At 41.8% G+C, this 27,440-nt stretch overlaps 2 protein-coding genes across 6 annotated transcripts in view; both read left to right on the top strand.

The window, feature by feature from the left end:
• The window catches only part of wdfy3 (WD repeat and FYVE domain containing 3), an 84,503-nt gene extending 80,649 nt beyond the window's left edge, over positions 1 to 3,854 (top strand). For all 5 annotated transcript variants that reach the window (XM_084024845.1, XM_084024846.1, XM_084024843.1 and 2 more), the window contains one exon: positions 366 to 3,854. In XM_084024845.1, the coding sequence (XP_083880971.1) occupies positions 366 to 486 (121 nt within the window). In that variant the 3' untranslated portion in view covers positions 487 to 3,854. The remainder of the gene's footprint in view (positions 1 to 365) is intronic.
• A 1,452-nt stretch (positions 3,855 to 5,306) lies between these two features.
• Positions 5,307 to 27,369, top strand: cds1 (CDP-diacylglycerol synthase (phosphatidate cytidylyltransferase) 1). The gene is made up of 13 exons (XM_084025000.1): positions 5,307 to 5,607; positions 12,411 to 12,568; positions 15,727 to 15,823; positions 15,957 to 16,054; positions 16,921 to 17,060; positions 18,273 to 18,331; positions 19,439 to 19,521; positions 19,840 to 19,927; positions 21,419 to 21,487; positions 21,836 to 21,988; positions 22,588 to 22,707; positions 23,623 to 23,726; positions 24,861 to 27,369. The coding sequence occupies exons 1-13, from the start codon at positions 5,539 to 5,541 to the stop codon at positions 24,982 to 24,984; spliced, it is 1,362 nt and encodes a 453-aa protein (XP_083881126.1). The 5' UTR covers positions 5,307 to 5,538; the 3' UTR covers positions 24,985 to 27,369.
• The last annotated feature ends 71 nt before the right edge of the window (positions 27,370 to 27,440 follow it).

The following is a 27,440-nucleotide window of genomic DNA, read 5'->3' as shown; positions in this document are numbered from 1 at the left end:
CAAGCCCCCTTGCGTTGTGTCGACGCGGAAGCATAATTCAGCCTTTAGTGCTCAAACTGAGTACTTTTCAAAGTATATATATATTTGCATTTTCTTCCATTTTTAGATTCCCACTTTACTTCTCTGTAAGACCATTTCTACCAAGCCTTTAATTTCGCCTTATTTTGATAAAATCAGTTATTATCTTTATATTATTTGGGGAATGTTTCTCATTATTTTGTGATACTAAATTATTATTAAACAATATTTAGTCCTTGACGACAAAAAAAACCCTCACACAGCGCTGCTAACATCTGGCTTTTGTCTTTAATTTCCTTTCTACCATTAAAAAAACCAAATCCACCTTGTCTCACGTTGCTCTGCAGGTGCAGCCGCTTCCAATCAGAGATCAAGAGGCTGAAGATCTCGTCGCCGGTGCGAGTTTGTCAGAACTGTTACTACAACCTCCAACATGAGCGGAGTGCAGAGGACGGCTGCAGGAACTGAGCTCCGCCTCCACCTGGAAGAAACACCTCCTGCTGCGGAGCATTTCATTCCTCCAACTGCCTTGTTGTTCCCTCAACGCCTCCCAAAACGCTCCCCCCTCCCCCTTCTCCTCTCGTACGTCCAGTAACCACATGTGCTGTAACACACTGACAGACTGTAACAGGAGGGAGCGGCGGCAGGAAACTACCGAGGTAACGGATTGAAAGGAAGCGAAGACAAACTCAATCACCACTTTTACCACCTGCACTCACCTGGAGGAGAAACATAAAGGCAAAACCATCGGCGATGCGGCACGCTTCAATTAACCACCCGCCATTTTTGCTCAAGAGATCAAGAACAGGGAAAAGCCCTTTCCTCTTTCACCACGACACACAAGAAACTTGTTAATATTGTAATTACTTCCCATGGCCTTTTTAATTCTACGAGGAACAAAGCGAACAAAAGATAAGGTCATTGAGGAAAAACAAACAAATTGCCTGTAACATAGCGTTGTGACTAACCGCTCCTGGCTTTAAAAAAAACAAAACTGATTGTGTGTAGTCTGCGTCACGAGTCACGGCGAGTCTAGCGGAAGGGATATGAATGTCAATAATTAATGTCTGTGGGTTACTGCTAGGTCTAGTTATGCAAAATGACTTGTTTTCTTTCTAATATCCCGATCTTTTTCAGTTTTTTGTTGTTTACAAAGATTTACTTTGTGAGTGTTGCCCATAGTGTCAAGCCATCGCCATCACAGAGAGATTTATTATCGGATTGTTCTTTCCTTTTGCCAAATTATTTTGATGTATCAACTATGATTTTTTTTAAATTTTATCTATCATCCATTCTGTCCTTTTTATATGAATTCCCATTTGGATCATTTTTGTTGTTGTTGCTGCCTGAAAACTGGACATATTATCATTTCAGATTTTATTTTTAGACCATATCACTCCGTATTATTTCAAGATGTCCAGGAAAGAATAGCAATTAGGTCAAAAGTAACGCACACGTAATGCTGCTGCACATTTGTTCTCCATCACGTCGCCTTATTTAGTTACTGTACAGCGTTAAAGCGGCTCTTTGAATGCACACAAAAAGGGACTCTTAGTGTATATCGTGTATTTTTTAATGTTCTTGTTGGTTTCTATTCAGATTTGTTGCTTGTAGACCTCCACTCTGACCTCGTGGCATTATTACAGCTGATCAGCACTCCAAACATTTTATTATGAGTCCTTGTGGAAGATGTTAAACTGCAGGAGCAGCAGCCGTGCACCTTTCTTTGAGTTATTTTAGACATGGGTGAAGATGTGAATAATCATTTCAACCATTAATTCACAAGTTATGGAATTCCCTCAAACGGGACAACATGCCAGCGCAAAATATCTCTGGGTGTTTTGTCTAAAAAGTGAAATACACTGAGACAGAACTGCTGTTTTACCCTCTTTGTTTCTTTTGGTTTTGCTACAAATGCAGGGAAAGCATCCATAGCTTTTTGTAAATTTGTATCATGCTGTCATATTTTATCAATTATGGATTCTGTTGTTGTTCCTCATCAAGGATGCCTAGGAACTTATTAAATACATTATTTAATAACGCACATGATCTCAGCCAGATGAAATCAAACACTTACTGAAATCACTTGAATCCGGCATGGATTTCTTTACTCCAGTTAACCTGAGTTTGTTTGGATAAAGATGACATTATTTCTTTGCTCAAAAATAGCCCAGAGATATTTATAATGGACAAACCTATAGAGTTTAATCTGAGTCACAAATAACAATAGGACAGTGTAGAATTTTATTATTATGTTGACTTTGGGGAATTTCTATTTCTATTTAGTGACTTGCAAAAGCTGTTGAACTTGCTTTCTAGTGAAGAATAGAGCGTGATTTATAAAATACAAGATACAAAAATAATAATTTTTTTAATTATCCTTTATTTCTGCAGGGTGACCTTATGATTTCTGATGCAGATAGATGGCTTGTTGCTACAACATCACGCAGCGCTACAGTAGATAAGGGCATATTTAACATTTAAATGTCAACTCAGTGTTTTGTTGGTGCTTCTGTGGTGTCACCAAAGCACGAATGTAACCTCACACGTCTGACTTGCTGACAATGTTAGACGACAGGCGGAGCAACAGTCAAAATCTACAAGGAGATAATCTAAACTCAACAGGAAAATATGCAGTTAGATCCCAAAACAGTGTACAATTCATTATTTTTGGCACAATTTAACCCCCGTACGTGCTGCCATGTTGTCCTCAGAAGGGTTAAATGTCATAGAAGCAAGTTCATAATTTATTATAGTTCTACTCTGCTGGACGGCTGCTGCTTCTGGGTTTAATAGTTGGACTTTTGAGGTTTTTGTTTTGATGTAGAGTCCGTACGTGTTGTTTTCTTCACCCTCCTCTCTCTTCATACATGCGTTGATGTTTCGTTTGTTCTGTGGGCAACAACTGTGCATCCAAGTGCTGCTTCCTTTTTTTCTCACTCGTCTTCACAGTCTCAAACATGTAAAAAAGAAACTAAAGTTGAACATTCACTTCCCCAACAGCTCCCCGGTGTTATAATAATTATATGCACTCCTGTTATTGTCCTTATATCATTCTGCGTTTATGTACTGTAATTAAGCGTGCAATCATGCCATCTAGCTGAAAAGGCCGAGTCAGCTTCTATCAATCAAAAGTCCCTTTGCACCTTTACGTGTACAAAAGATGAAAAGTCAACAGGTTTTTATTGAATGCGGCTGTCATTTTAACAGAAAGGTGTGTTTCACAGTGGATAAATGAACTGTACAAAGTATTTATGCAATTATAACTGGTTTTAGATTTTTTTTATTTTATGATTATTGCGATTTCAGCAAGTTTCGTTACTTGTTGCATGTCTATTAACACAGCTGACTTTCTGTGTCAGTGCATTGTACATGTTCTCGGCATTATATTTCGTTGGTTTTATTATTTTTGTCTTTCTTTTTTTATTTCTTATTTTTTGGAGGCAATGTCTGATGAGTTGTCCCAAGTGACCGAACAGCAGGTTTGTGTACAGAACCGGAGGTCATGTCCCCAACTCTGGGTGGAGTTTTGTACTCTTAATGGGGGGAAAAACATAATTAAGGACTAATGAAGAAGAGAAAAAAAAGAGAAAATCTTGAATTATTTTGGTGGTCTTGTATTAGACTGCATTACTACAGTATCTGGTGTGCAATCTGTGATAGCTGAATGTTCCTTGTATATTTGTGTTCACTACATCTTACAAGAGAAAAAACATTAGAGTAACCCCCCTTCCCCCTTACAGAAACAAAATGTTACAATAACGCAATAGATCTGGTACTTTTTAATTTAATTTCAATAAATAATTGCTGTTTACCACCAAAAGACTCTTTTATTTTGGGCGGTAAGTCCGTGATGGGATGTACAGTGTAGCGCTTGAATGCAACACAACATAGTAATAAATGAGATGCATCACACATTTACAATATTAGACTGTTAAAAGACTCTAAATCTGATATGCTGGTTGTTGCCTGCTGCAGCATGAAGCAGAGCTGATCAACCAAGTGGAGAGTGACTGCAGAGAGAGAGAGACATCATGCCCCAAAACCATATCATTTGTGTGTGTGTGTGTGTGTGTGTGTGTGTGTGTGTGTGTGTGTGTATATTTTTCACAATCTATATAATTATATAATTATGTTATATAATACTATATAGCTATTCACCTTATCTGTTTGTGTAATTGTGCTTTGACAACACATTTCAAATGTCATGCCGATAAAGCCTTGTGAATTGGGGAGAGAGAGAGAGAGAGACTGCAGCAGCAGCAGAGCTGTATGAAGTTAGACAGAAACGCCGTCGGAAACCGGAAGTTATGTGGCTTGCACTTCAAAATAAACATTTCCTTCAACTGAACACTATAACTGCATTGATTCAATTGTAGTAGATGTTTCCTGTTGACGTGGTGCTACGTGACTGAAGTTAGGACAGGGTTTGCTGGAGGTTTCGGGGAGTCCAGGGGTACACCTGTGCAATAATCATGCTGTCTAAGCAGCATCTTGGTATGCCACACCTGTCAGGTGGATGGATTATTTTGGCAAAGGAGAAGTGCTCACTAACACAAATTTAAACACATTTATGAACAAAATGTAAGAGAAATTGGTCTTTTGTGTGGGCTGTACGGTGGTTTAGTGGGTAGCACTGTCGCCTCACAGCAAGAGGGTCCTGGGTTCGATTCCTGGGTCGGCCCAGGTTCCTTCTGTGTGGAGTTTGCATGTTCTCCCCGTGTAAGCGTGGGTTCTCTCTGGGTTCTCCGGCTTCCTCCCACAGTCCAAAGACATGCAGGATGGGGATAGGTTCATTGAAGACTCTAAATTGCCCGTAGGTGTGAATGTGAGTGTAAATGGTTGTCTGTCTCTACATGTCGGCCCTGTGATAGACTAGGTGTACCCTGCCTTCGCCCAATGATAGCTGGGATCGGCTCCAGCCCCCCTGCGACCCTGAATACAGGATAAGCGGTAGACAATGGATGGATGGTGTTTTGTGTACGTAGAAAAAATCTTAGATCTTTGATGTCACCTCAGGAACAATTGGAGCAAAAACAAAAGTGTTGAGTTTATATTTTTGTTCCGTGTAGTAATTAATTATGTGTCTATGTTTTTCTTTCTTTGTTGGTGAAAATGGTGTCACTGATTGTACATTCTTACAACGCTGCGTCTTATTCCTCGGCACAGCTTTTACTTTGAAGGTGAGTGCCGGAAGCCGCGAGCTCTTACTGATCAACCGTTGACCGGTAGGAGGAGCGGGGGCCGGGACTGCGGTGATAAACAAACACACGCAGTAGACTCGTCAGTGTCTCGTCCCAGCTCTGTTGCGGCGCTTTGGCAGCAAGCGGCTGACTTTCAGGAAAGCTGACCTTCCTCCCGGACCGAGCTTTAAAGTCCAAAACCGGCTTTCAGATCCAGGACTTAATCTGGACCACCCCCCCAGGATTTGTATCCCCCGTCTCCCTTCATCCCTCCCTCCTTCCCGGCGGAGTCGGCTTATCTGACACATTAACGTCCCAGCGGAGAAACGAGCGAAACATGACGGAGCTGAGGAAGCGAGGCGGAGGCGGAGGAGACCCCGACAGCACCGACAATATCAGCGACAAGGTAGGAAAAAAACACCCCCGATACCTCGTCCTCAAAACGAGTCCGTCGGGTTTGTTGTCACCGAACCGGTCAAGCTAGCTGGCTTGCCAGTTAGCTGCGGAGCTAATTAAGCTAGTTAGTTAGCCGCTGGTAATCCTGCCACAACAACACGACCGAAACGCGGCTCCGTACTAACGGATAACATCCACTTTGGTGTGAGGATCACGTCCCCGTCGTGTCAGGGATTATCGCAACATTTTCCACACTGTCATCGTGAAACAGGCTCATCACTGCCGTCCATTCCTGTCGGATCAGTCGGAATGTGTCAGCGGGATATTCAGCCTGAAAGTTGCATTCATGTGGGTTTAATTGCAGCGGCAGAAACAGGTGCAAGGCTCCGAAGGCCTTTGTAGTGTGAGAGATGCGGGCATTTCAGGTGGGAGCGAGGGGTCCAGTTCTCTACTTTAAAGCCATTAAATAACCTTATTATGCGGTGTTTTGTGCATTTGAACAATTGTTTGCAACGAGATCAACAAATACTTGATTATCTGCATGGAAGCTGCATTAGTTGAAAGTACAGTAGCACTACAGTGAGTGAGTCAATAACAAAGGCTGAAGATTAAATTCATTCATATTTTGCCAACAAGGAAACACAAAGTGGTGCCAAATGCACTTGCACTTTGTTTTCACGTAGAGAATGTAGTGCAGTTAATTATTAATTAATTAAGCGTCAATAAGCTTGATGGTTCATTCTTACTCTTGGAAGAGCAGGTGACACATTTCTCCACTCAAGGCCTACTTACTCACTTGTTCTGGCGTGTTGCAGTAACTTTTATTGTGATTTATTTTCATATATGGATTTTCATTTTCCTCACCACCTGATAGGACCACGTCTATCCAGAGACTCCCACAAGGAGAAGGGTTTCCTCTGGCAGAATTGGACATTGACCTGTACATGTTCAAGCTTTCCATTGTTATCCATGTTGGCTCTAAGGTTTAGTGAGGTGTTTCATCCATAACCTTGCAGACTTCTTGTTTTATAGGTTAATGGTTATAGACAACTTTAGATGTCCTTATTCCCCAGAGTCAACCCCAGCTAGCAGCTGCACCCTGGCGTCCAACGACCGGCACTGGAGTATTGTTGTCTGCAGAGCTAGTTGAGCAATCCCACCCAGCCCACTGATTAACTCGCCTCCCAGAGTGAAGCGCTCTCTCACCGACACTCCCCATAATGTCTCTGAAACTCTGCCATGGATCTAAACAACATGACCTCCATTAAATCCTACACGTGCTGGTGTATTTTCACACAAGGTCACCTCTTTGGGGAATTTGCTGCTGCCGTTTCCATTCTCAATATTACAATAGGGTTTCCTCTGGATGTGCCAGGAAAACATGTAATCTAGAAAATGTGTAATATATATATATATATATATATATATATATGGCTAAATCCCCAAAATACTCTGTTTACATTAATGGAAGATGGAGAAGAAAACGGTATCCATATTTGACATTGTGGGACCACTGGATTTTATTTGTATTGTTGCATAAAAACACGTTTAGAGCTGGATGCTGTCTGTTTGCTGATGAGCAAACATGCTAGAATATAAATGGCTATTTTTTGGAATGGAGTCCGGCCCAGTAGTCACTCCTCATGTAACGCAGCGGGGCTACGTTACATCACTTCCTGCTAACTTCACAGAGAACAATGAGGATCTGTTGTAACTGAATATTCTCTGGTCTAGCTCTGATGAAATCACAGATCTGTTGGCACGTTAGCGCATCGTTCACTACTGAGACGTTACCTTCACTTAACCTGTCCGTCCTCTGGTCTCTCTCTCCCTCTCTCTATCTCTCTCTTTCTCTTTCTCTCTCTCTCGTTCTTTGGGGGGGGGCTGTTGAATACAAAAAGAAAACACCTTTCATACTTTGGGTCTGTTAACGATACCCAGCCCTCATCATGATGGTCCTTCTTGAGGATCACAATCCAGGTTCTGATAGACGGGGTTTGGAGTTCCCACTGTTGCCTCCCTTACTAAGAACAGCTTGACTCGTGGAACTGAAATAGATGCACATCTTTTTATATGTATGAATGCCCGGGTGTGTGTGTTTACAGTTTGGTCCTGCTGGACACATTTGGCGTCTCATTAGGGTCCCAACTTGTTTTTCCTTACCTCCTTCAATGTTCACTTTTGGCCCTCAGCTGTCCCCAGGAAGCCGTCCGTCCCAACACGTGAGACATGTGAGGACCATGTCCAGGCAAATTCAAACAGTGATTTAGTGCACGGTGAACCCTGTTCTGCTTACATTAACAGCAGACTTAGCCTGTCTGTTTAAGTTAATTTAAAATGTCGGTTGTTGTAAATTATCAGAAGGATCACAGTGATGTAAGTTTCAGTTATTATCGTTGGGACGAATGCGAGGAGACGTGATGCAAGACTTTATCATTTCCTGTACTCCGACAGCAGCGAGATGCTTTGTTGTGACATGGGCAGAGATGGTTTACATCACACATTTAAACTCTCAACCTTTTTCCACTTTAAGGCTTTTAACACATGCATGCATTCACATCACTGTGTTTGTCTTTAAAAAAGTTACACGTGTCTCACTGTTCCATCTCAGTTATCCATACAATCTGTGAAAGTTCTCCATGAGGCAGTCGATGAATGCATGATTAAATCACACTTTAATTCTTGATATTTCAGGGTTATGTTTCCACTTCTGTCACAATTCTGATGACACATTTTGAGCACAAACATGGGCTGTTTTGGGTGACCATACAAACCTTCCAGCAGTCAAATTGATCACAAATTACAACATTTGCTCCACTGTATGTCTGATCTTGCCTTATAATCAGCTGATTCTCCCTCTCTGCTCTCGTCTTTATGAACTTCTTGTCAACACAACTCTCAAATGGTTCTCCACACACAGCCTGACATGTTAAAGGACTGTCTTCATGCTTCAAGATGAAGGTTTCCTGTTTGCAAGGGCATTTTTATTCTCTGTGGTGTGTTATTAGGTGGGCAAATGGCCACTGGATGACTGCTGCTAATGTTTGTGGCTATGAAGTGTGCAAATACTTTAACTAGCAAGCTGCCATATGGAGGTGTGTCTTTCCTGAAAGCTCAAAGTGAAATCAGTTGATGAAACGATACAGAATAGATATATTTGAGCTGCTGTCCTGGTTCCCATGGCATGCTGGGACAGTTGGCGCCTCCTCAAAACGCCACATCCCACTTGACCTTGGCAGGCTGTCTGCTGGTCGCTGGCCGTCCCGAAGCCTCCAGCAGCCGAAGTGTTGGTGGCGGCAGCAGTCCGTTTAACGCTCTGCTGGTCACAGCTTCATTCTGCACTGTTGGAAATGTCTTTGGACAGTAGAGGAGCCTTAGTTGCTCTACATTGGGGCTCTGCATTCAGACAACCATGTTTGTTTTTAACCCCCAAGCTTTGTGAAGTAAATGCAAAAGACAAAATAGGACATCAGGATTCTGCTAGTTGTGTAGCAATGTACCATATCAATATCATTTTGAAACATTGAATGGATTGTAAAGGCATTTTTTGCAGGGTTTTTAGGGCTCACGTCAGGTTAGTAAATTAAGCAACTCACTTGCCTGATCCCATTTGCACCGTGCTGCAGTAGAAAAAGGCAGAGTTGTTGGAAGCTGAACGTTGCTGCTAGCAGCAGCGCTACTTCGAGTCAATGTTGCTGATGAGCTTAATTCTTTGCTGCATGAGCGAGCCCATGTGGACTGTAGCTTCCTCAGGGATCTTCTCCCCTGTGACCACAGCCAGCTGCTGTCTGCTGGTCTGGACCTTACAGGTCTGGAGGGTTGTTTGTTGTGCTATTGACTGGGATCACATTTTTCGGTTTGTTTTGCTTTTCGATAACTCGATGCCCGTTAACCGGTTACGAACTGGTTGATTTTCAAGCAGAAAAAGCACAAATTGAGGTGAAATACAAGAGGCACTTTCCTTTCTCCATTAACTCAATGAGCTTTGCCGCTGCATTTCGAAGCGCGATATACATCCAATATTATGTTTTATTTTGTTGTGTTGTAAATAGGCATGTGATGATGGAAATTTCATGTCAGGATTATCCTGGCCAAAATAATTCACAATATTATGCTGACAATCATCAAACATTTGCTTAAAACCCTTAAAATGGCACTTAAACATACTGGTATTACATTTTGTTAAGAAACACATTTTTATTGCGTCAAAATAATCCGAAATAAGATTATCTTAAATCATAAGGTCCCCCTGCATAAAGAACACTTAAATAAAATAAAACATGTGTATCCTGTATTTTTTTTAAACCAAGCTAGACAGCCTTTTCAAGTCACTCATGAGGATATTTATGATCATCCCCATAATGGAAATCCACCACGATCAATTTATTGTAAATGTTTTTTATCGCAAATCCTATTTTGTCCCATCGCACTTAAATGTCTTTTATTTAATTTCCTGTTGGTTTTGCTGCCCAAGACAATTGTGTGGATGTGACTTGAGCAGCTCGTCGCTCGAACGCCCTCGTGTCTGATCCCGTCCCCTTGTCTTCCCCTCGCCTCTCTGCAGAGAAGGCATTAATAGCCAGGACGAGTAAGACAAAGACAACAGTGGAGGTGAGCTGAGCTGCAAGGACGGTCGTACTCTGAGACAGTAGACAAACATGGACATGCACAGGAGAAAGTGACTTTCTGGATGCACCGGCTGCTGTGGCTTAATTTCATGCTCTGTTAGCAGTGTTTTCTTTTTGTGTTTACTGGCATCTACAGGGTTTAATCCCGGTTCAACCCCGATAGCATGACATGGTTTGTCATCGCACAGATTTGTGTTTGAGGTGTTTGACTGAGGTGTTTACTCAGCTGTTAGCATACTTAAAACGATTACCAGTGTTTGACAGTTGAATTAAGAAGCTTGAGTACACTCACCCAGATTAGACCATAATACCATGTTGCTCTGCACCCAACACATTTGGGTGTGTATGAAGTAATTTGCTGACTCGGCCTGTTTCATGTGGCAGAAAAAGTTTGTGTTGGTCAATATACACAGTATATTAATACCATTCGTCTGGTGTTCATTTAGTGCCATAATTGTTATTGAAAAGTTGTTTTTATTTCCTTTTTGAGTCGAGGTGTGTCAGTGACACTGGCAGAGAAGAGCCCGTACTGTACTTTTCCACCGTTCCACTTCAACGTTTCCTCATTAAAACCTGAGTAGAAATCTTCTATTACAGGTCTCGCCTCCTGAGCTCCGACACCAAGTCAAGTGCCTCAACCCCAGTTTGTTCCCACTGTCAGCGCTCTCCCAGCTAATTACAACGTCTGTCCGAGACCATAGACCTCGTTTTAAAACGAAAAGCTCCCTTATTTAACCCTGATGCTCCCACTGACCGTATTTAGCAACGTTTCAGCGAAAATAACCATGAAAGGAAAAATGTCCTGGAGCATCAGCGAGCCTCTCCAGTGCAAAAGGGAACTTAATCTCCCACAATTGGTGCCTGAGCTCAGGAGGAATTTCACTTTGTTTTAAAAATAGCCTCTTTAGGGCAGAAAAAGCACCTCCGCTCACTGCTTTGTTACATGATGGAGCGTCACTGGTGTTAACTCACGAACAAAAGTGTTTTTCTAGGATGTCACTTTACTTACTTATTCATGATGTTAGAGTGTCTGAGACCGTGTCTGCACTAATGCTGCTTAATCTAAAAAAAAATAATGGTACCCCTCACACAGCAATACATTACATTTTCTACACAAAAAGATGCCAAATCTTTTTATTTATATTTTATAAATATTTCCAGCAACGGGGTGTTTAATCTGCAGGCCATTTGCCTGTATTTGGCTTTACTTTTTGATCTGATGCTTGTACTGACTTCTATAGAGTGACCACGCTGCTCTTTGTTACGACTGTAGATGCTGAGTCTGTGGACTGCGTTTAAATCCAGATAAAAGATTAATTATCTCCAATAAGAAGTTTGCCTCCTGGGCAGCAGCCGGTTTACCTGTCGAACAGGTGTAGACTTTCAGCTCGGTCATGCTCAGCCTCTAATCCCCCAGCTCCTCCATGAGATTGGAATCAAATATTCTCCTTTTATGGGCAATTTAAGGAATTTTTGGGGTTGATATATGGAATATTTGTAATTACTATGTTCAGATTCTCTTAAAATATTTACATATATTTATGTACGAGTCACAAATAAACAAATTAGTATGTTTTAAAAGCAACAAAACCCTCAATAGAAGATCTATTGGAAACAATAGGAACTTAGGAACAATTGGAAATGTGTAAAAGTTTATCTTCTGATAAATATAACATGTACATGGTGTGGCTATAGTCTTTTGATTATAACCATACTGTACAAAAGGCAAAGTCAAACGTGCTTCAAATGACCGAAAAAGGACAAAATCGCACAGCCTCTTCCTCACATACATTATTTCTCCCTCAACAAATAAGTAATTGTCTAAGATATTTATTCAGAATTGATATAATGGTCTAAAGTTTTCTTTCCTTTTTAAATTCTTTGTATTGGTTTTTACACGGGTATTGGCAAGTGTACAGAATAAGTAGTGACAGTATTGCATATTCGAACCCATCCCACCCCTCCTGGTCTAAATTTCTGTAGTCTCCTCTTATTCCCAGAGACTTAACTCTAATGAACTGCTGCTTTAACTGGACTCTGTTTGACTACAAATTAGTCATTGGCATCTCAGAAGCGCTTGTTGTACATCATCTTTCTTACACATACCTGTGTATCAAGCAAATGCTCACTGTCTTAAGTCACTATTTCAATGTGTGTGTGTGTGTGTGTGTGTGTGTCCTGACAGGAGGCTGATGGCGATGACAGGCTGGGGTTGCAAGGTGACACAGAGGGAGAATGTGACGGTGACTCCAAAGCAGATACTCCAGATGTTCCTCTCTCCACAGCAGACACAGACAACACTCCACAATACCTGAACAAAGCTCTGGAGGGTCTGCCGCCCAGGTACACACTGTTCACACACACAAACTCACAACGCATGGATGCCAGCGGGTGTTGCGTGCTGATTTGTACGTATTGTTGAAATCCCAAATACGCCGGGAAACCAAAAGTCTTCCTGTCTGGGTTCAAAACATCTTCCAGAGGTGCTCGGTGAATTTCATCAAGCTGTATTCACTGTATCTGCCACACACGGTGGTTTATCATAGCTATATTAGCCCACAATAGTCTATTCTGCTCTGATTTCTCCACATAGTTTGGTCTGGTACTCATATGAGGTACTACAGTAGAGCTCTGGGTGACCACAGATGGACACAATATATGGTTCCTCCATTTCTAAGTCAGCAACGTCAATGACAACAGGAGGAGAATCTCAATGCTGAAAGGCTTTCACAACAGTTTCTCAACAAATTTCTCGCTCCAGTTGAAATATTTCAACAAGTGGTTCTTAACCAGCAAGATTCTCCTGTCCATTTGCATCTTTGTGCTGACTTAGTATGCAATCGCACCTCACGAAAAGTCTGATTAATGTGAACGCACCACGTGTATATTCTCACGAGAGTCCAATTGAGCTCAACAGGCTTTGTCTGAGTTGGCAGCAAGCCATAAAAACAAACACTTTGGCCCACTGCCTGACTGTAACTCATCATGTTCACAAATGAAACGTGGAGCTCCAAATAAGACTAAATCTGTATGTTGTTGTTTGCTATTTCACTCTATTTGTGCTGCTTGGCTATTAGACAGTGCTATTTATCACCATACAAGTGTAATATGTTACATTTCTTAGATCACAAGAACAGTAGGTCAACATGCAAACATGTTCTTAGTTTTACAAAAATGCAAAACCTTATCTAAACTATGCAGATCAGACTGCATACCTACATACTACATACATACATCGAAACCAAACAAGCCTGACGTTGTGTTCGTGTGCTTCAGGCCTAATAATGCTGTAACAAGCAGTTTCCCTCCATCTCTCATGAAGTGGCCCTGACGTCATGATTGATCATCTCTCTCCTCTGCATGTAGGTTAATTGTACCAGAAATAGATTGGAGCCATCAGAGACATATTAATGCAGAGAAGGAAATGCAGCTGCTAGTAAATTTGCTGCCCACCAAAGGGCTTACCTAGTGTTAGTTCTATCCACACACAGTTGGAATCTCTCAGCATTTGATCAGGGATTGCTGTTGGGTTTATTTTAATTCCACCACTGGATTAAATCAGAAGTTACAGGATTATAGATTTATATTTCTTGAACCGACCATCTCATTGAGAGGGATTCACAACAGTAGAGTAAGTAAGGCGTGTTAGGGTTCAAGCACCCTACAATGATCATTACATGATACGTATGAATAAACAAGCATAGACTATAGACCATAAAAGAGACGCAATAACGGTGGTTAGTCAAGTTCTGAAAAGGTGTGCTGGAAACCTGTTCTGTCACGCATTGGCGACAAAATGTTACCTGGTAGGATTTTATGTTATGAAAATAAGCTAAAGGAGCAGCATGCAAAACTGTTTTAACAAGGAGAAGTTTGTTTTTGTGGCATTGGTGGTCGGTAGAAGCGTTAATTTAAGAAAACTTGCAGTGTTACTATTATTTGCACACAACGCTTCTGGGGAAAAATACACTTTTTCTCTCTTGATAAACAAAATATTTGACCCTTGCCTTGATATCTATGGAGAATAAGCTTCACTTATAGAGTCATATGGCATAGTGACAAGGAAAGCATCGATGGCTGGGGTTAAAAGTTTAGAATAACTTGTTGTGTGGAAACGTGTCTTTCCAGCAGTTCAGGACTGGCAGACCTGGACTCATTTGTAGTCAGCAGCACCCTGAACACTTATGAGGAAGGTCCTGTTTGATATACATACGAGAGGTGGAGGGTGTAACCAATGAGAGGAGGCCAGGTCACAGGGCTTAAAGGCTCACGAGGAGGGAAGCACTAATCCTGAGTGCTGCAGAGAGACATGTGGATGAACAGACTGCAGAGAAAGATAGAGGGGGGAGAAAATTAGAAGAAGGAAGAAGAGGGATGAAGAGAAGCTGATGGGGAAGATGCAGTAGAGATGAGGAGGGAGGGCAGCGGACGAACAGAGCAAGCAAAGTGACAGAGAAGGATGAGTAGATGGACCTGAAGGTGAAAAGACGTCGTTTTAGAGAGAAAGCGATCGACTGACGGTGTCGTGATCAGAATGAGCCCACAGTGCTGAGTGGTGGAAGAGGCAGCAGCAGCTTTTTTCATGATGCAGCTGTTTTCCTTCTCCATTCATACAGCAGACACCAGGCTCTCTGCCCTGCTTGGCTCCCGTGCAGCGTTTAGCTGTTTCCTCTCTTTTGTTTTGCTCCCAGGCAGAGCAGCAGTTTGCCTCCCAGCAGCACCCACTGCATGGCGTGTTGTGAAAACCACTCCAGAGGAGTGAGGCCTCATTCCACCTTTTTTATCTGTTTTTTGCTATGCTATTGTCCAACACAGGTAGTAGTAGTCAAATGGTTGTTGGTGGGGAGGTCTGCAGCAGAGGTTGCATTAGACTTTATCTTTGTTGGTCATTTTGTTGGCATTTTGACGGACAGGGATGTAAAAATTCCTTCATAATATCACCCATCATTTGATTTTTTTCTCTCTCCATAATTCTGGTACACATCCAGAAGCTGAAAGAAATGACCCCAGGCCACCTGACCTTTCCTGACATTTTGTTAAAAATAATATTGTATTACCTCACAGATATGACACACATCTTTTTTTAGTGACGCATCCCTTTTTAGTGAAAAACACAATCTTAAATAAGATCCCCCCTCAGAAAAAATATACTAGACTGCTTTTGCAAGTTACTCATGTGACTATGTTGAGAAAATATACTGAAGACGACGTCTGTAGTCAGTTGATATAAATTACAATGCCAGCCCATTAACTCAAAGGCTCCAATATTGTAATTTCATGGCTGTGATGTGGAATTTTATGCATGTTTTATAGCTGAAAATAGCCAAGCTTGAGATGGAGCCAGACAGTGAATCATATATCTGTGTCACACTTTTCACTCTCCGTCTCACATTGAATGAAAACGCAAATGAAGCATAAATGAATTGATGTGAAATGATGAGTGATTATAATATTCATGTAATATTGAGGAGGAAATAATTCAGGCATTCTATTCTCCACAGATGGAAGAACTACTGGATACGAGGGGTTCTGTCTTTAGCCATGATTTCAGGCTTTTTCCTCATCATCTATATGGGACCTGTCACTCTTATATTAGTGGTAAGTGACGATGATTGATGCTGTAGCTGCTGTGTGAGCCCTCCGTGCATCTATTCCAACGTACTGACTCTAGGCTTGTTCCTCACACTGAGGCTTTCTTGTCATATTTCTGCTCTGTCATCATCCGACGTAGGTCATGACTGTCCAAATCAAGTGTTTCCAAGAAATCATCACCATCGGCTACAGAGTTTACCATTCCTATGAGCTGCCCTGGTTCAGGACACTAAGCTGGTAAGGAGAATGGATTTCAGGATGGATAGCAAATATACTGTAGATGTATTGTGTAAAATTGGCTCATTGCATCATTCCATGAATCCTCTCATTCCAGTAAATTGCTGGCTTGAGGACTGGATTGGCTACAGATTGTGTGCCGTGTTCTTTGTATGGCCTCCGATTTTAACATTGTAATGCAGGAATTGGACATTTAGGGCTTTTTATATGAGCCAGAATACAGCACAGAGGAATTATGGGGTAGAAACAGGCCGCCACAGCTGAGGTCCGTGTTAGGATAGCAGCAAAGTAAACCAATATATTCTGGTTGTCTAATTTGTCTAATTTTGCTATACATGCAGAAACTGAAATAAATGATATCCAGCCTCATTGCAAACCTGGGCCACTGTGGCCTGTTACAGGACCCCAGGCCACCTGAATGTTGGGTCTTTATGCTTTCTTTATGGTGTAATAATATGTAAGGCTAATTAAGAAGTCAGACCTGGCCAGAATTTTCTATTTTTAAAGGTAGCACTTAGTCATTTCTGCTGGCAACTGCACTCCATTTGCCTCTCCTGGTCCTCCAGTAAAATGCTGACTCAGCCCAGACTGTCTGCAGGTATTTGCTCTTAATGTGCAACGTCCCCCACAACCACTTGGCCAGAGTTTACTCCCGTCTCTGTTCCAGCAGTTCAGTTAACAAGTCACCTTTTGCATACACACCCACCCAATGTATGTGACAGCAGGGCTCAGTGCAGCCGGGAGCAAAGATCACTGTCATGTTGGAAGCAAAGAAACTCCCCAAGGTCCTTCGTCTTCACACACACACACACACACACACACACACACACAAAGAGAAACTAATGCCCTCTGTTTCATTGCTTCAGGTACTTCCTGATTTGCGTCAACTACTTCTTCTATGGAGAAACGGTTGCGGATTACTTTGGGGCTCTGGTGCAGAGGGAGGAACCTCTGCAGTTTCTGGCTCGCTATCACCGCTTCATCTCTTTTGCCTTGTACCTCGCAGGTGGGTCTCACCTTCGCAGCAATATAAAGTGTGCCCTATCTGGAAGAACACACATGCTCTTTGACCCCTCTGCTCATCTCCTCTATTTCCTTGGAGCTTGGTTTATTGCTCTGGTAGCCGGATGTGTCAGTAAACCGCAAACATCAAGCTGTTGGTTTTACGATGAATTATGTATACTTTTACACTGCTGAGAGTTCAGCAGCTATTATAGTGTTTTAAATTGTATATAAGTTTGTCTGGTATCATTCATGTCGATGACCTTTTTTAGAGATTTTAAACAATCAATCCCTGTCACACATTTTCCTGAGTCATCTAACTCCTTCAATATTTTAAACATAGAAACTTCATTCAAACACCAAAACGTTCAGCTCAGTTTGGACATGTGTGCTATTACTTCTCTCCTTCATGCCTTTAACGCCTCAGAAATATTCAACAACAAAGACGTTTCCCTTTTGAACGAATGAATGTTCACATTTGATACGCATTCATGCGTTTACATAGAAACTCCATTCAATCTTTAAAACGTTCCACATCTTTTGTACATTCAGGACTATTATTCTAGATGTTAATCCCATTTAAAAATGTTTAAGATATTTACTTTTGGAGCGTCTCACATTTTTACATTGGTGTGTATTGTGAAGTTCAGAGTGGAGTGAAGAGTGAGGAAAAAGCAGAGTCAAAAACACAAATGCAGCAATCTCTTCATGTGAAATGAGCATAAATGCTGTCGGAGATAACTAGCCTTTATGTGTTTCAAGGCATTAAATAAAAGCTGCTGCTGTGACGCTTCCTCTGAATGGATGAATGGTGGTACTGACTTCTCGGTGGTTTGGAGTTACTGGGTGAACAAATTTCTTCCCCAGCGTTACTGAACCTGGCCGTCAGCTGCAGTTATAAACCCCAAGGACATTCTGAACAGACAGCATCTTCTCAGTCTGTTGGACCGAACGCTCCCAGAGGACCCTCCCATGTTTGCATAGACGAAGCTGACACAGGAGCTCCTCCGTTCATAATAAACATCAGAATTGCCAAACTCTATAATACTCCCAGATGTCTGTGTGAAAGAAAATAGTGATTTTCAGTCACAGGCATGCTGCACACAACTCACGTGTATTGTACAGTGAACAATGTATTATATGTGATATGCATATTATTTCTTAATCTACCTTATACTTGCTAAACACTGACAGCATGTTGTCTACTCTTTTACAGGTTTCTGCATGTTTGTGCTGAGTTTAGTGAAGAAACATTACCGCCTGCAGTTTTATATGGTGTGTATCAGCCAAGTAACGATCTCCTCCTCCTCCTCCTCCTCCTCCTCCTCCTCCACCCCACTGCTTACCTTCCTCTCCACTGCCTCTTACTTTCCCCCTCTGAGATGATTTTTACTCGTATTGTGCTCTGGTGTTGCCATTGCAGAAGTTAATCTCTTCAGCTGGTTTGATACACACAGATTAGCTTTCCAACTTTCCATGTAAAAGTGTCTCATGGGCGATGCACGATGATCAACATCACTGTTAATGTGCCACGGTTAGCTTAAAGGCTCATTCTCAACCGTTATCCCTTTGACCCGATGATAAAACTGTCCATTTAAAACAACAAATACAACATAAACAGTCAGAACAGGAGAATAAGGGGGATAGTGAGATTAGTTTTCCTCCTTGGGACCACTAGGTCTCCTCTTCCCCTTGATCTTGTTGATCTAAAATGCAGGACTTCTGCGATGGCTTCACCGTTATTTCACTTCACATGCATCTGTTTTGCTTTTACTGCCATTTATGAACCACATTTATTTTCATCCCAAACATTATAAGTCCCACAAGTAGTTTTTATAAGTATCATTTTTTTTATGAGTACTTTGCATGTTTGAATATTATGTTATTTTGCATACTAGCATAAAAAAAGCATCTACACACTCAAATCTGTGCAAAAATCCTTTTTATAGCACAAACTTGACCAGAGACCTTGGCAAGAAGTTATTTGCGGAAGGCAAAATGCTTTTTAGACTTTTGCCAAAAGGGATCTTGATTCTCTTGGCTTTTCAGCTAAATTATCATAAACGTTTGCTTATTATATAGTAATATTTAATGGCCAAAAAAACCCCACATTCTCAGCTTGAATACTTAATCCTGTTTTATTATGTTACTGTTTTATTGTAATTCCAATCATTTTGTTGCATGCAATTTTGCTGAATATGTCCACTAAATTTGTCCAAAAATGTGTTTTCCGCCGGCCGCCTGCTCCTCTCATGCTCATCACACGTTCACCTCGTCTGTATGACTCCACTATATCTGACGCGAGCCAACTTACTGAGTGGGCGCAGCCACATTCCGGTGCAGTGACACTGTGGTGTTTGTGTTTTGTGTTTGCCATTCCAGTTTGCTTGGACCCATGTGACCCTGTTGATTGTGGTAACTCAGTCCCACCTTGTCATTCAGAACCTGTTTGAAGGAATGATCTGGTAAGCAGCACACGGACAGACCAGAGTGCCATGTTGTCTCTAATCGCTGCACGTGTGTCGTCACTGTTGTGGTGCACTTCATGCAGGCAGTTGTTAATATAAGGGGAGGCGTGTTCTGTTTTAATTACCTGCTGTACGAGAATTATGATTTTAGTCGACGAGATTCACACTTTACCTTTTTGTTTTCACAGTTTGTTGTTAGTTTTCTCCTCCACGCTAGATGTTATCAGTTCATTGTAGTCAGAATTTATCAGATTTCATTTTGATTGTTTAACTTCCCCTGTCGCCTCCTCACATTCTGCAAATTCCTGTTTCCAGGTTCATCGTCCCGATCTCCATTGTGATCTGCAATGACATCATGGCCTATCTGTTTGGATTCTTCTTCGGGAGGACTCCACTGATCAAGGTAATCAGATATTGTCTTACGTTGTTCTCATTCTGGTTTAGATTTAATGGCTTGACTGCTGTCTTTAAGAAGTGCAAGAGTTGAGAGAGCTCACGTTAACATACATTATGATAAAGTTGAGACTTCTGCACTTGCATTCATCTGTTGTCTATGTTGACATCTTTTCTCTTTGGTCCCTTTGAAATGCAGAACCTGATTGTTCTGTATATCAGTTGCTAAAAAAATGAAATAAATGTGACAGAAATGCTATTAAATGTCTTATCATTTAAAATGAAAATGGATAATAATAGATTGTGATGGCATTTTTACAACCTTGTCCGTCAAAAGGACTGAGCAAGAAAATGCCTCCTTGTCTATGGGGTGCGGGCACCATTGATTCAAGTGATCCGGTCCTTTTTATAAGCAAATATCGAGCCAGTTCTGAGGTTCATGGCAATAAGTGCATTTAAGGCATCGGATGATCCTCCGTGATTGCGGAGGGGGAATGAGGTCAGGGTCACTGGAGGGGAGAGGACGTCACGTGAGGGAGCATAAGTTGGCATAATAAATGCAGCCATGGGTAAATAAAAATCAGTGAGCTTCACTTAGTTACGACAATACTGGAGCAGTTTACAGTCTTAAGAGGTTAAGATTGAAGAATCAACAGAGTACTGCTTTCACTTTGTGCTACATTCCTGCTAATTAACAAATCTTCACATCAAAATAAGATTTAAAATAAGCTTCTTCTTCATCTTAACTCGCTTAACTCAGTCTGATTTCTGGACTGCAGCTGCAACATTCAGGAACGTTTTTTCACAGTTTGCCGCTATAGGGCGTGAGCTGGAAAGACCGTGATCACCGGCTGGTGGATGGATATTTGTTTAGGAGGCACTTGATTTGACAAAGTTTTATTTATAGCACGCATTTCAGCAACAAGGCAACGACACAAAACCTCAAAAACCAAAGGACATAAAAATCAGCAAATGAATTATTACAAAAGGACATTTAAATACAATAAATAAACAGTCATTGAAGAGCCAATAGAATTGAAAATAAAAACATATTTAAAATGTCTGCTCATATTAATTTGATTTTGAAAGTCAAAATCTTGATTTTCCTGATTAATATTCTGTTAGTGCAGCCCGCCCTCCCAGTGCCTCTAGATCTCCTCCCAGGAGGAGCTGGTAGGTCTGGGTGAGGAAAACGTCTGGGCCTCATGAGTCTGAGCCAAATAAGTGTCAGATAAACAAATGGATGGATCGGGCTTGTTTCTCTCTCTGCCATTCAACCGCAAACTGCTCTCCAATCAGACATGAATTATATGTTAAATATGAGTATTAAAATAAATGCTTGAAAGAGCGTTTTGACGGTAGCTTCTGCTGTACATCTCTCCACAGAGCTGCTCAGTAAGCGAGCAGGAAGAGAAGCCGTTTTAATCACATGTATTTCGTGGTGAGGCTGATGTCATGTTGATGTGAAAGCAAGCCTCTGTTTCTGTTTCTCCCCCTGCAGCTCTCCCCGAAGAAGACCTGGGAGGGCTTCATCGGAGGTTTCTTCGCCACTGTGGTCTTTGGCTTCATCGTGAGTACACTTTATTCACTTTTTGTGGTCTGTTTTATTTTTTTCCTCTCCCGAATCAAGTGAGATGTTAATACTACAACAGTCACGACCCAAAGAACTTGAAATCATTTTCACGGTTTCCCATCATGCTCACAACTGCTAGACAGTGCTTGTACAACACAGTCACATGGCCTCTAGTTCTCTTCATATTAAATCACACGCCAACCAGGAGGGAAAAACCCAACTGTCAGCATCTCTGCATTTGCTGACCACTGTCATTCATTCGTGTTTATTAGCATGTAGCTGATAGTCTCACAGTCATACTGATGATCATTTCTTTGTGTCTTGTCTGTTTCCTCCCACCCTCAGCTGGCCTACCTCCTGTCCCAGTTTCAGTACTTTGTGTGTCCTGCGGGCTTCAACAGTGACACCAATAAGTTCACAGTTGAATGTGAGCCTTCTGATATCTTTGTGATGCAGGAGTACACTCTCCCCGCTGTGTTGCAAAACACACTGAGATGGGTAAGACTTTGTCCTCCTCATTCCTCTGAACTTAAAAATCTAATGTTTGCATCAAATCAGACCACTTGTATTATAAGAGAAAATAAATGTTGTCATATAGTGTCTTGTCATGCCACTGAAATAGTATAGTAGGGGGTACCTGCACTGGGGTACCCACCTTTGTGCTGGGGACCTGAAGCTGCTATCTATGCTCTCTTTTTGGTTAGTTGTGTGTGTTGTGTAACTAAGTTCAGATTCACCAAACTCACACGACAACACTAACAAACCAGCCGATCAAGTCTTAGACCAGCATGTGTGTATTCGGCCAGGTTTTGGTCAAACGAGTTTCGTGGCTTCAAAAGAGCGTAGATAACTGCTTCAGCTCCCCTTCAGGTAACGGGCCGTCTCACAGCAAGGTGGAGACATGAAGATATTCTAAATATGCAACACACTGACATGCTGGTATCGCTATAAAATACTGAAGGGATCCCAATCTACTTCAGCATAATTTAGACTCTTTCTTCTATGTCAATATCTGGATTAAGAGAAGATCAAAATGAGGCTTTATTCTATTTGATCAATTTCAGGCTCGTCAATAATTCTCCTCGTCTCTCTTGTAGAAAACGGTGAACCTGTACCCCTTCCAGATCCACAGCATCTTCCTCTCGTCCTTCGGGTCGCTCATCGGGCCGTTCGGCGGCTTCTTTGCCAGCGGCTTCAAGCGAGCCTTCAAAATCAAAGTAAAGAACATCTCTGTTTTGTCTCTTCTCCTCTCTTGAACAACAAACTTAATGATTCACTTTATTTCATTGGGGATATTTGTTTTTGTCTCCATATAATTTCATTGTTTTAACATCTTCCGCTGGGATTAATTACCCATTAAATCTGTTTTTCAGGTATGATTTACCAGCTCATTGTTTTCCACGAGTTAGTAGTTAACATCTCTGCATTCTGTGCCATTAGCTCCACGATGCACGATATTATCATGATAATTCGTAAAATATGCGTACAACTCTTAAAATGGTACTTAAACATATATTTGTTGCCTCAACCTAACATCCTGTGAAGACAGAAGTTGCATTATTTGATGTTTTGGCAGTGACAACATGTTGGATATGGCGGCATCTAGTGGTGAGTTTGCAGATTGCAACCAGCTGAAACTTGGTGGCCGCCGCGAAAACAAGAATAGCTTTAGCTGGAGTCAGTGTTTGGATTGTCCATTCGGGGCTACTTTAGAAACGTGGCGTACTCTGTGAAAAGGACCCGCTTCACATGTACATATGAATGAAAACACAACTATTCTTGTTTTCATATGATTATATACAAAAGAAAACACTCAATATTATATTCCATTCCCCCAAATGGTCCCAAACACTGGTCTTTTAAGTATAATTTCAATGCAGGAACAGAGTATTTGTACATGGTGGTACTGCTTCTTTTACTTTGAGTCCACCTCTGTCATACAGTGACTGTAGTGACCCAGCGTTTAGCACTCGACCAGTCTAGTTAAAGCTAAGGCACACTGACCAAGTTGTGGTCAAATGACCTTCACCAATGGCAGCATAAAAACACCAGGGAACACACTGATACACGTTATAGCTGTTGGAATCAGCATGTTCTGATGTGATGACACCCTCCTCTCTGCTCTCTTGCAGGACTTTGCCAACACCATCCCCGGCCACGGCGGCATCATGGACCGGTTCGACTGTCAGTACCTGATGGCGACCTTCACACACGTCTATATAGCCAGTTTCATCAGGTAAGAGGAAGGGAAGCTGAGAGGGGGAGGAGTCAAACATGTTTTATATGCTTGTATATCAGTTCTTAAAAAGCTCCATTCTTAAAAAAAAATTCATTCAATTAAAGGATTTTGTTTGAGGTTTTTCATCAAAGAAACTTGTAGCTACAATCAACATATATATATATATATATATATATATATATATGTTGATTGTATTATATTATATTATATATTATATATATATAGGGCTGCACGGTGGTGTAGTGGGTAGCACTGTCGCCTCACAGCGAGAGGATCCCGGGTTCGATTCCCGGGTCGGCCCGGGTTCCTTCTGTGTGGAGTTTGCATGTTCTCCCCGTGTAAGCGTGGGTTCTCTCCGGGTTCTCCGGCTTCCTCCCACAGTCCAAAGACATGCAGGATGGGGATAGGCTGATTGGTGACTCTAAATTGCCCATAGGTGTGAATGTGAGCGTGAATGGTTGTCTGTCTCTACATGTCGGCCCTGCGATAGACTGGCGACCTATCCAGGGTGTACCCTGCCTTCGCCCAATGACAGCTGGGATCGGCTCCAGCCCCCCCGCGACCCTGAATACAGGATAAGCGGTAGACAATGGATGGATGGATGGATTATATATATATATATATATATATATATATATATATATATATTATAATTTAGAGTAAAGACTAAAACTTTGGTAAGCAGGAAACACTCCAAACTGCCATGTCCTGCAAGGCGAGTTAAACGTGACCAAGGAAGATAATTGAAGGCGTCGATCACACCAAGACCCGTCGTGACAGGATGCTTCAAAAACACCCTTTGGCAAAGTGCGTCAGCCAAAACATCGGCTGATCCTGTGTAATCAACCAGACGATCAAATGTGGATTCAAGCAGACGTGGAGTTGTTGCTGTTAGATGAGGAGGAGGGAAACATTAAAAATATATATAGGTCATCGTAATTAAAACCTACTTATATTAACCTTTCGTCTACATTTGCCTTGGAGTCAGTAAATGTGAGCTCTGTTGATCTGTAAGAGCTGCTGCCTTTGTTCTTTCTTGGTTTCTTAAATGTGGTCGTTAGATGGAGTAGCTGCAGATGTTGGGATTCTTTGCACTCCATTCTGGTCACATGTTATACTGTTGTCTTGCAGGGGACCGAACCCCAGCAAGGTGCTACAGCAGCTGTTGATGCTTCGGCCTGAACAGCAGCTCAGCATCTTCCACACTCTGCACTCCCACCTGAGAGAGAGGGGCATGCTCCCCCCAGCTGAATGAAAGACTGCCGGCTTCCCAGCTGATGACTGGAGAGTGTGTGAGTGTGTGTGTGTGTGTGTGAGAGTGTGAGTGTCTCTGTCCCAGGCCTCTCTAAGAGTGTCCATCGTCATCCTGCCGGCTCTTCATTCGACTTCCAACCAGCTCAAAATCACGACTTTGAACCTGAGGTGACTCTCCAGACTACATGGAATAACCATGTAAGTAAAAAAAAATAATAACAACAACAATGTAGACGGCTCCGTTGCTTTCCACCTGGACGGCACATAAACCACCACACGCTTCACGAGCGAACGGGCGCTCCCCATCCTGAAAGCATACAGACTGAAGATAAAATGTCGGACTCTAAAGCACATGGCGTTCTCAGCGCGGGTGGATGGTGGATGTGCGGTTTCCTTGTGGACGGCAAATATTGCACTGACTTTAGCTGAACATACGGATTTCAGAAGCTTTTACCAGCATAACCTGGGCCCAAAGTGTTGGGCATGTGGACCTGAGTGACAGCAAACAGACTGTTGAGACTTGTCCTTCTGGGTTTGGGTGTGGGTGCAGCAGTGATGCAGCAGGTTTGTCAGAAATACTGTAGTCACCGTTTTCTATACTATGCTCTATTTATGGTCCTAACCTCACAGCGTAACGAAACATGCAGCATGTATGCAAGTCCCGTCTCGGGCTACTGTTAAACTAAGCCATGTTTATTCTCTTCTTCCACAGCGTGAACCTTTTTAGCTTTTAGATTTCTGTCTGATCTGAAATAACTCGCACAATTCAAGTCAGTACAGATTGACTGTTGGCATGTTAACGCAGAAACTAGAGCAGTTAATGTATTGTACATAAATATACTGAAAATATTTAGCTGAACAAATACTAACTATAATGACATGTTTGACCTGCTGGGGAAGGGGGGGGGGAGAAAATCACTTTAAAGCTATGAGAAATTATATGCAAAAATAGAGATGTAACTCGTTTGTAGTTTGCATTTAGCATGAATTATTATGAGGTAGGGATGTAGATTTGGTCTGAGGCCGCTACTGAATTAGAGGGTGTGAGCGGACAGAATTTAAAGGGAAAGTTTGACATTTGGAAAATCTGCTGAGAATGAGATTAGAAGATAAAATGAGTAATCTCAATTTTACTTTTCTAACCTGGTCTCCCTGTCATTCCTGTCTTCTTTTTTCCTCCCAAAGCTTGAGACTGAAATTATCCTCTTTTCATCCTTTCCTCGCTACAGTCGAATTGTTGCCGCCATAACTTCTGCTTCCCGTCAATGCCAGAATCCCTTTGAGGAGGTTAGCGCATGTGGGGGTCAATGTTTAATTAAGTTGAACATGTTCTTTTGGTGAGGTAACGGCAGTAAAATTGAATATGTTTATGAGAACAGCACACCTATAATCCATTCTAAATCAGCATGATTTCATGATGAAAGCTCTTTTCCCAAAATGGCAAACTATTCCTTTAAAAAATATCCTTCTTTTAACTGATGATTTTAGTTGCACTGTAGCGGGGAGGTGGGTGGCTTCCCACATCCTCGGACTCCATCTTTGTGAAACTTTCAAAAAATCTTCCTATTTTAATGTCTTCTTATGCATTACATCACTGTTAAATTATTAAGTTTTAAATGTAGTTTGCAAAATAATATCTGCAGCCTACATACTGTACAATGTGTGTGTTATACACAGTACTGTATTTACCCATATCTTTAACGTGTGGAAGAATCTGGTGGACGGTGGTTTTATTAGCAATATCTTATGCAAGTTGCAGTTCGATTCCCTTAAAATGTGTAGATGATTGAATTCTACAGGCAACTTGAAGCATTTATAGTTAATGGCCTCTAGTGTGGTGACTAAGGTGCATAAGCGTGTTACAAGGCGCCACATGGGGCCGACCAGAGTCTCCCATTGGATCCGGACCTTTTCACACAGAAATGTTTACCAAAGCTGTGTCTGGTTGACACCGATTTCCTTCCGTTAGTGAAAATGCAACATCCAACATCCTCTCTTTGTTATGAAAAAAAAAAAACACCAGAAAGAAAACGAGGAGAGTTCGGAACTGGGCTGCAGACCGGAGGAGTAAGAGTGTCGCTCAGTGGTGTTCACTTCCTCCCGTTGTTGGATGAAGAGGATGTTATCATTTATTTGTCCTGTTTGTTCTGTTCATGTTTTCCTCATAAAAGTGTACTTTAGAGTGTTTCCCCCGTCTGCAGAGAGGGGGAGCTGCTGGGTGGATCTCTGGGACCAGCTGGATTGTACTGTATAATTCTATAACTAAAGCCTCTCTGTGGCACACACACACACACACACACACACACACACACACACACACACACACACACACACACACACACACACACACACACACACACACACACACACACACACACACACACACTACTACTACTACTACTGCTTTACAGGCTTTACTGTGTTCAACATGCAACACATCTACACATCTGGACAGCA

This window comes from Eutrigla gurnardus (genome assembly GCF_963514095.1).
Source record: "Eutrigla gurnardus genome assembly, chromosome: 13".
Taxonomy (NCBI): domain Eukaryota; kingdom Metazoa; phylum Chordata; class Actinopteri; order Perciformes; family Triglidae; genus Eutrigla; species Eutrigla gurnardus.
Note: the sequence above shows the minus strand (reverse complement) of the source record. Positions and strands in the feature narration are given on the sequence as shown.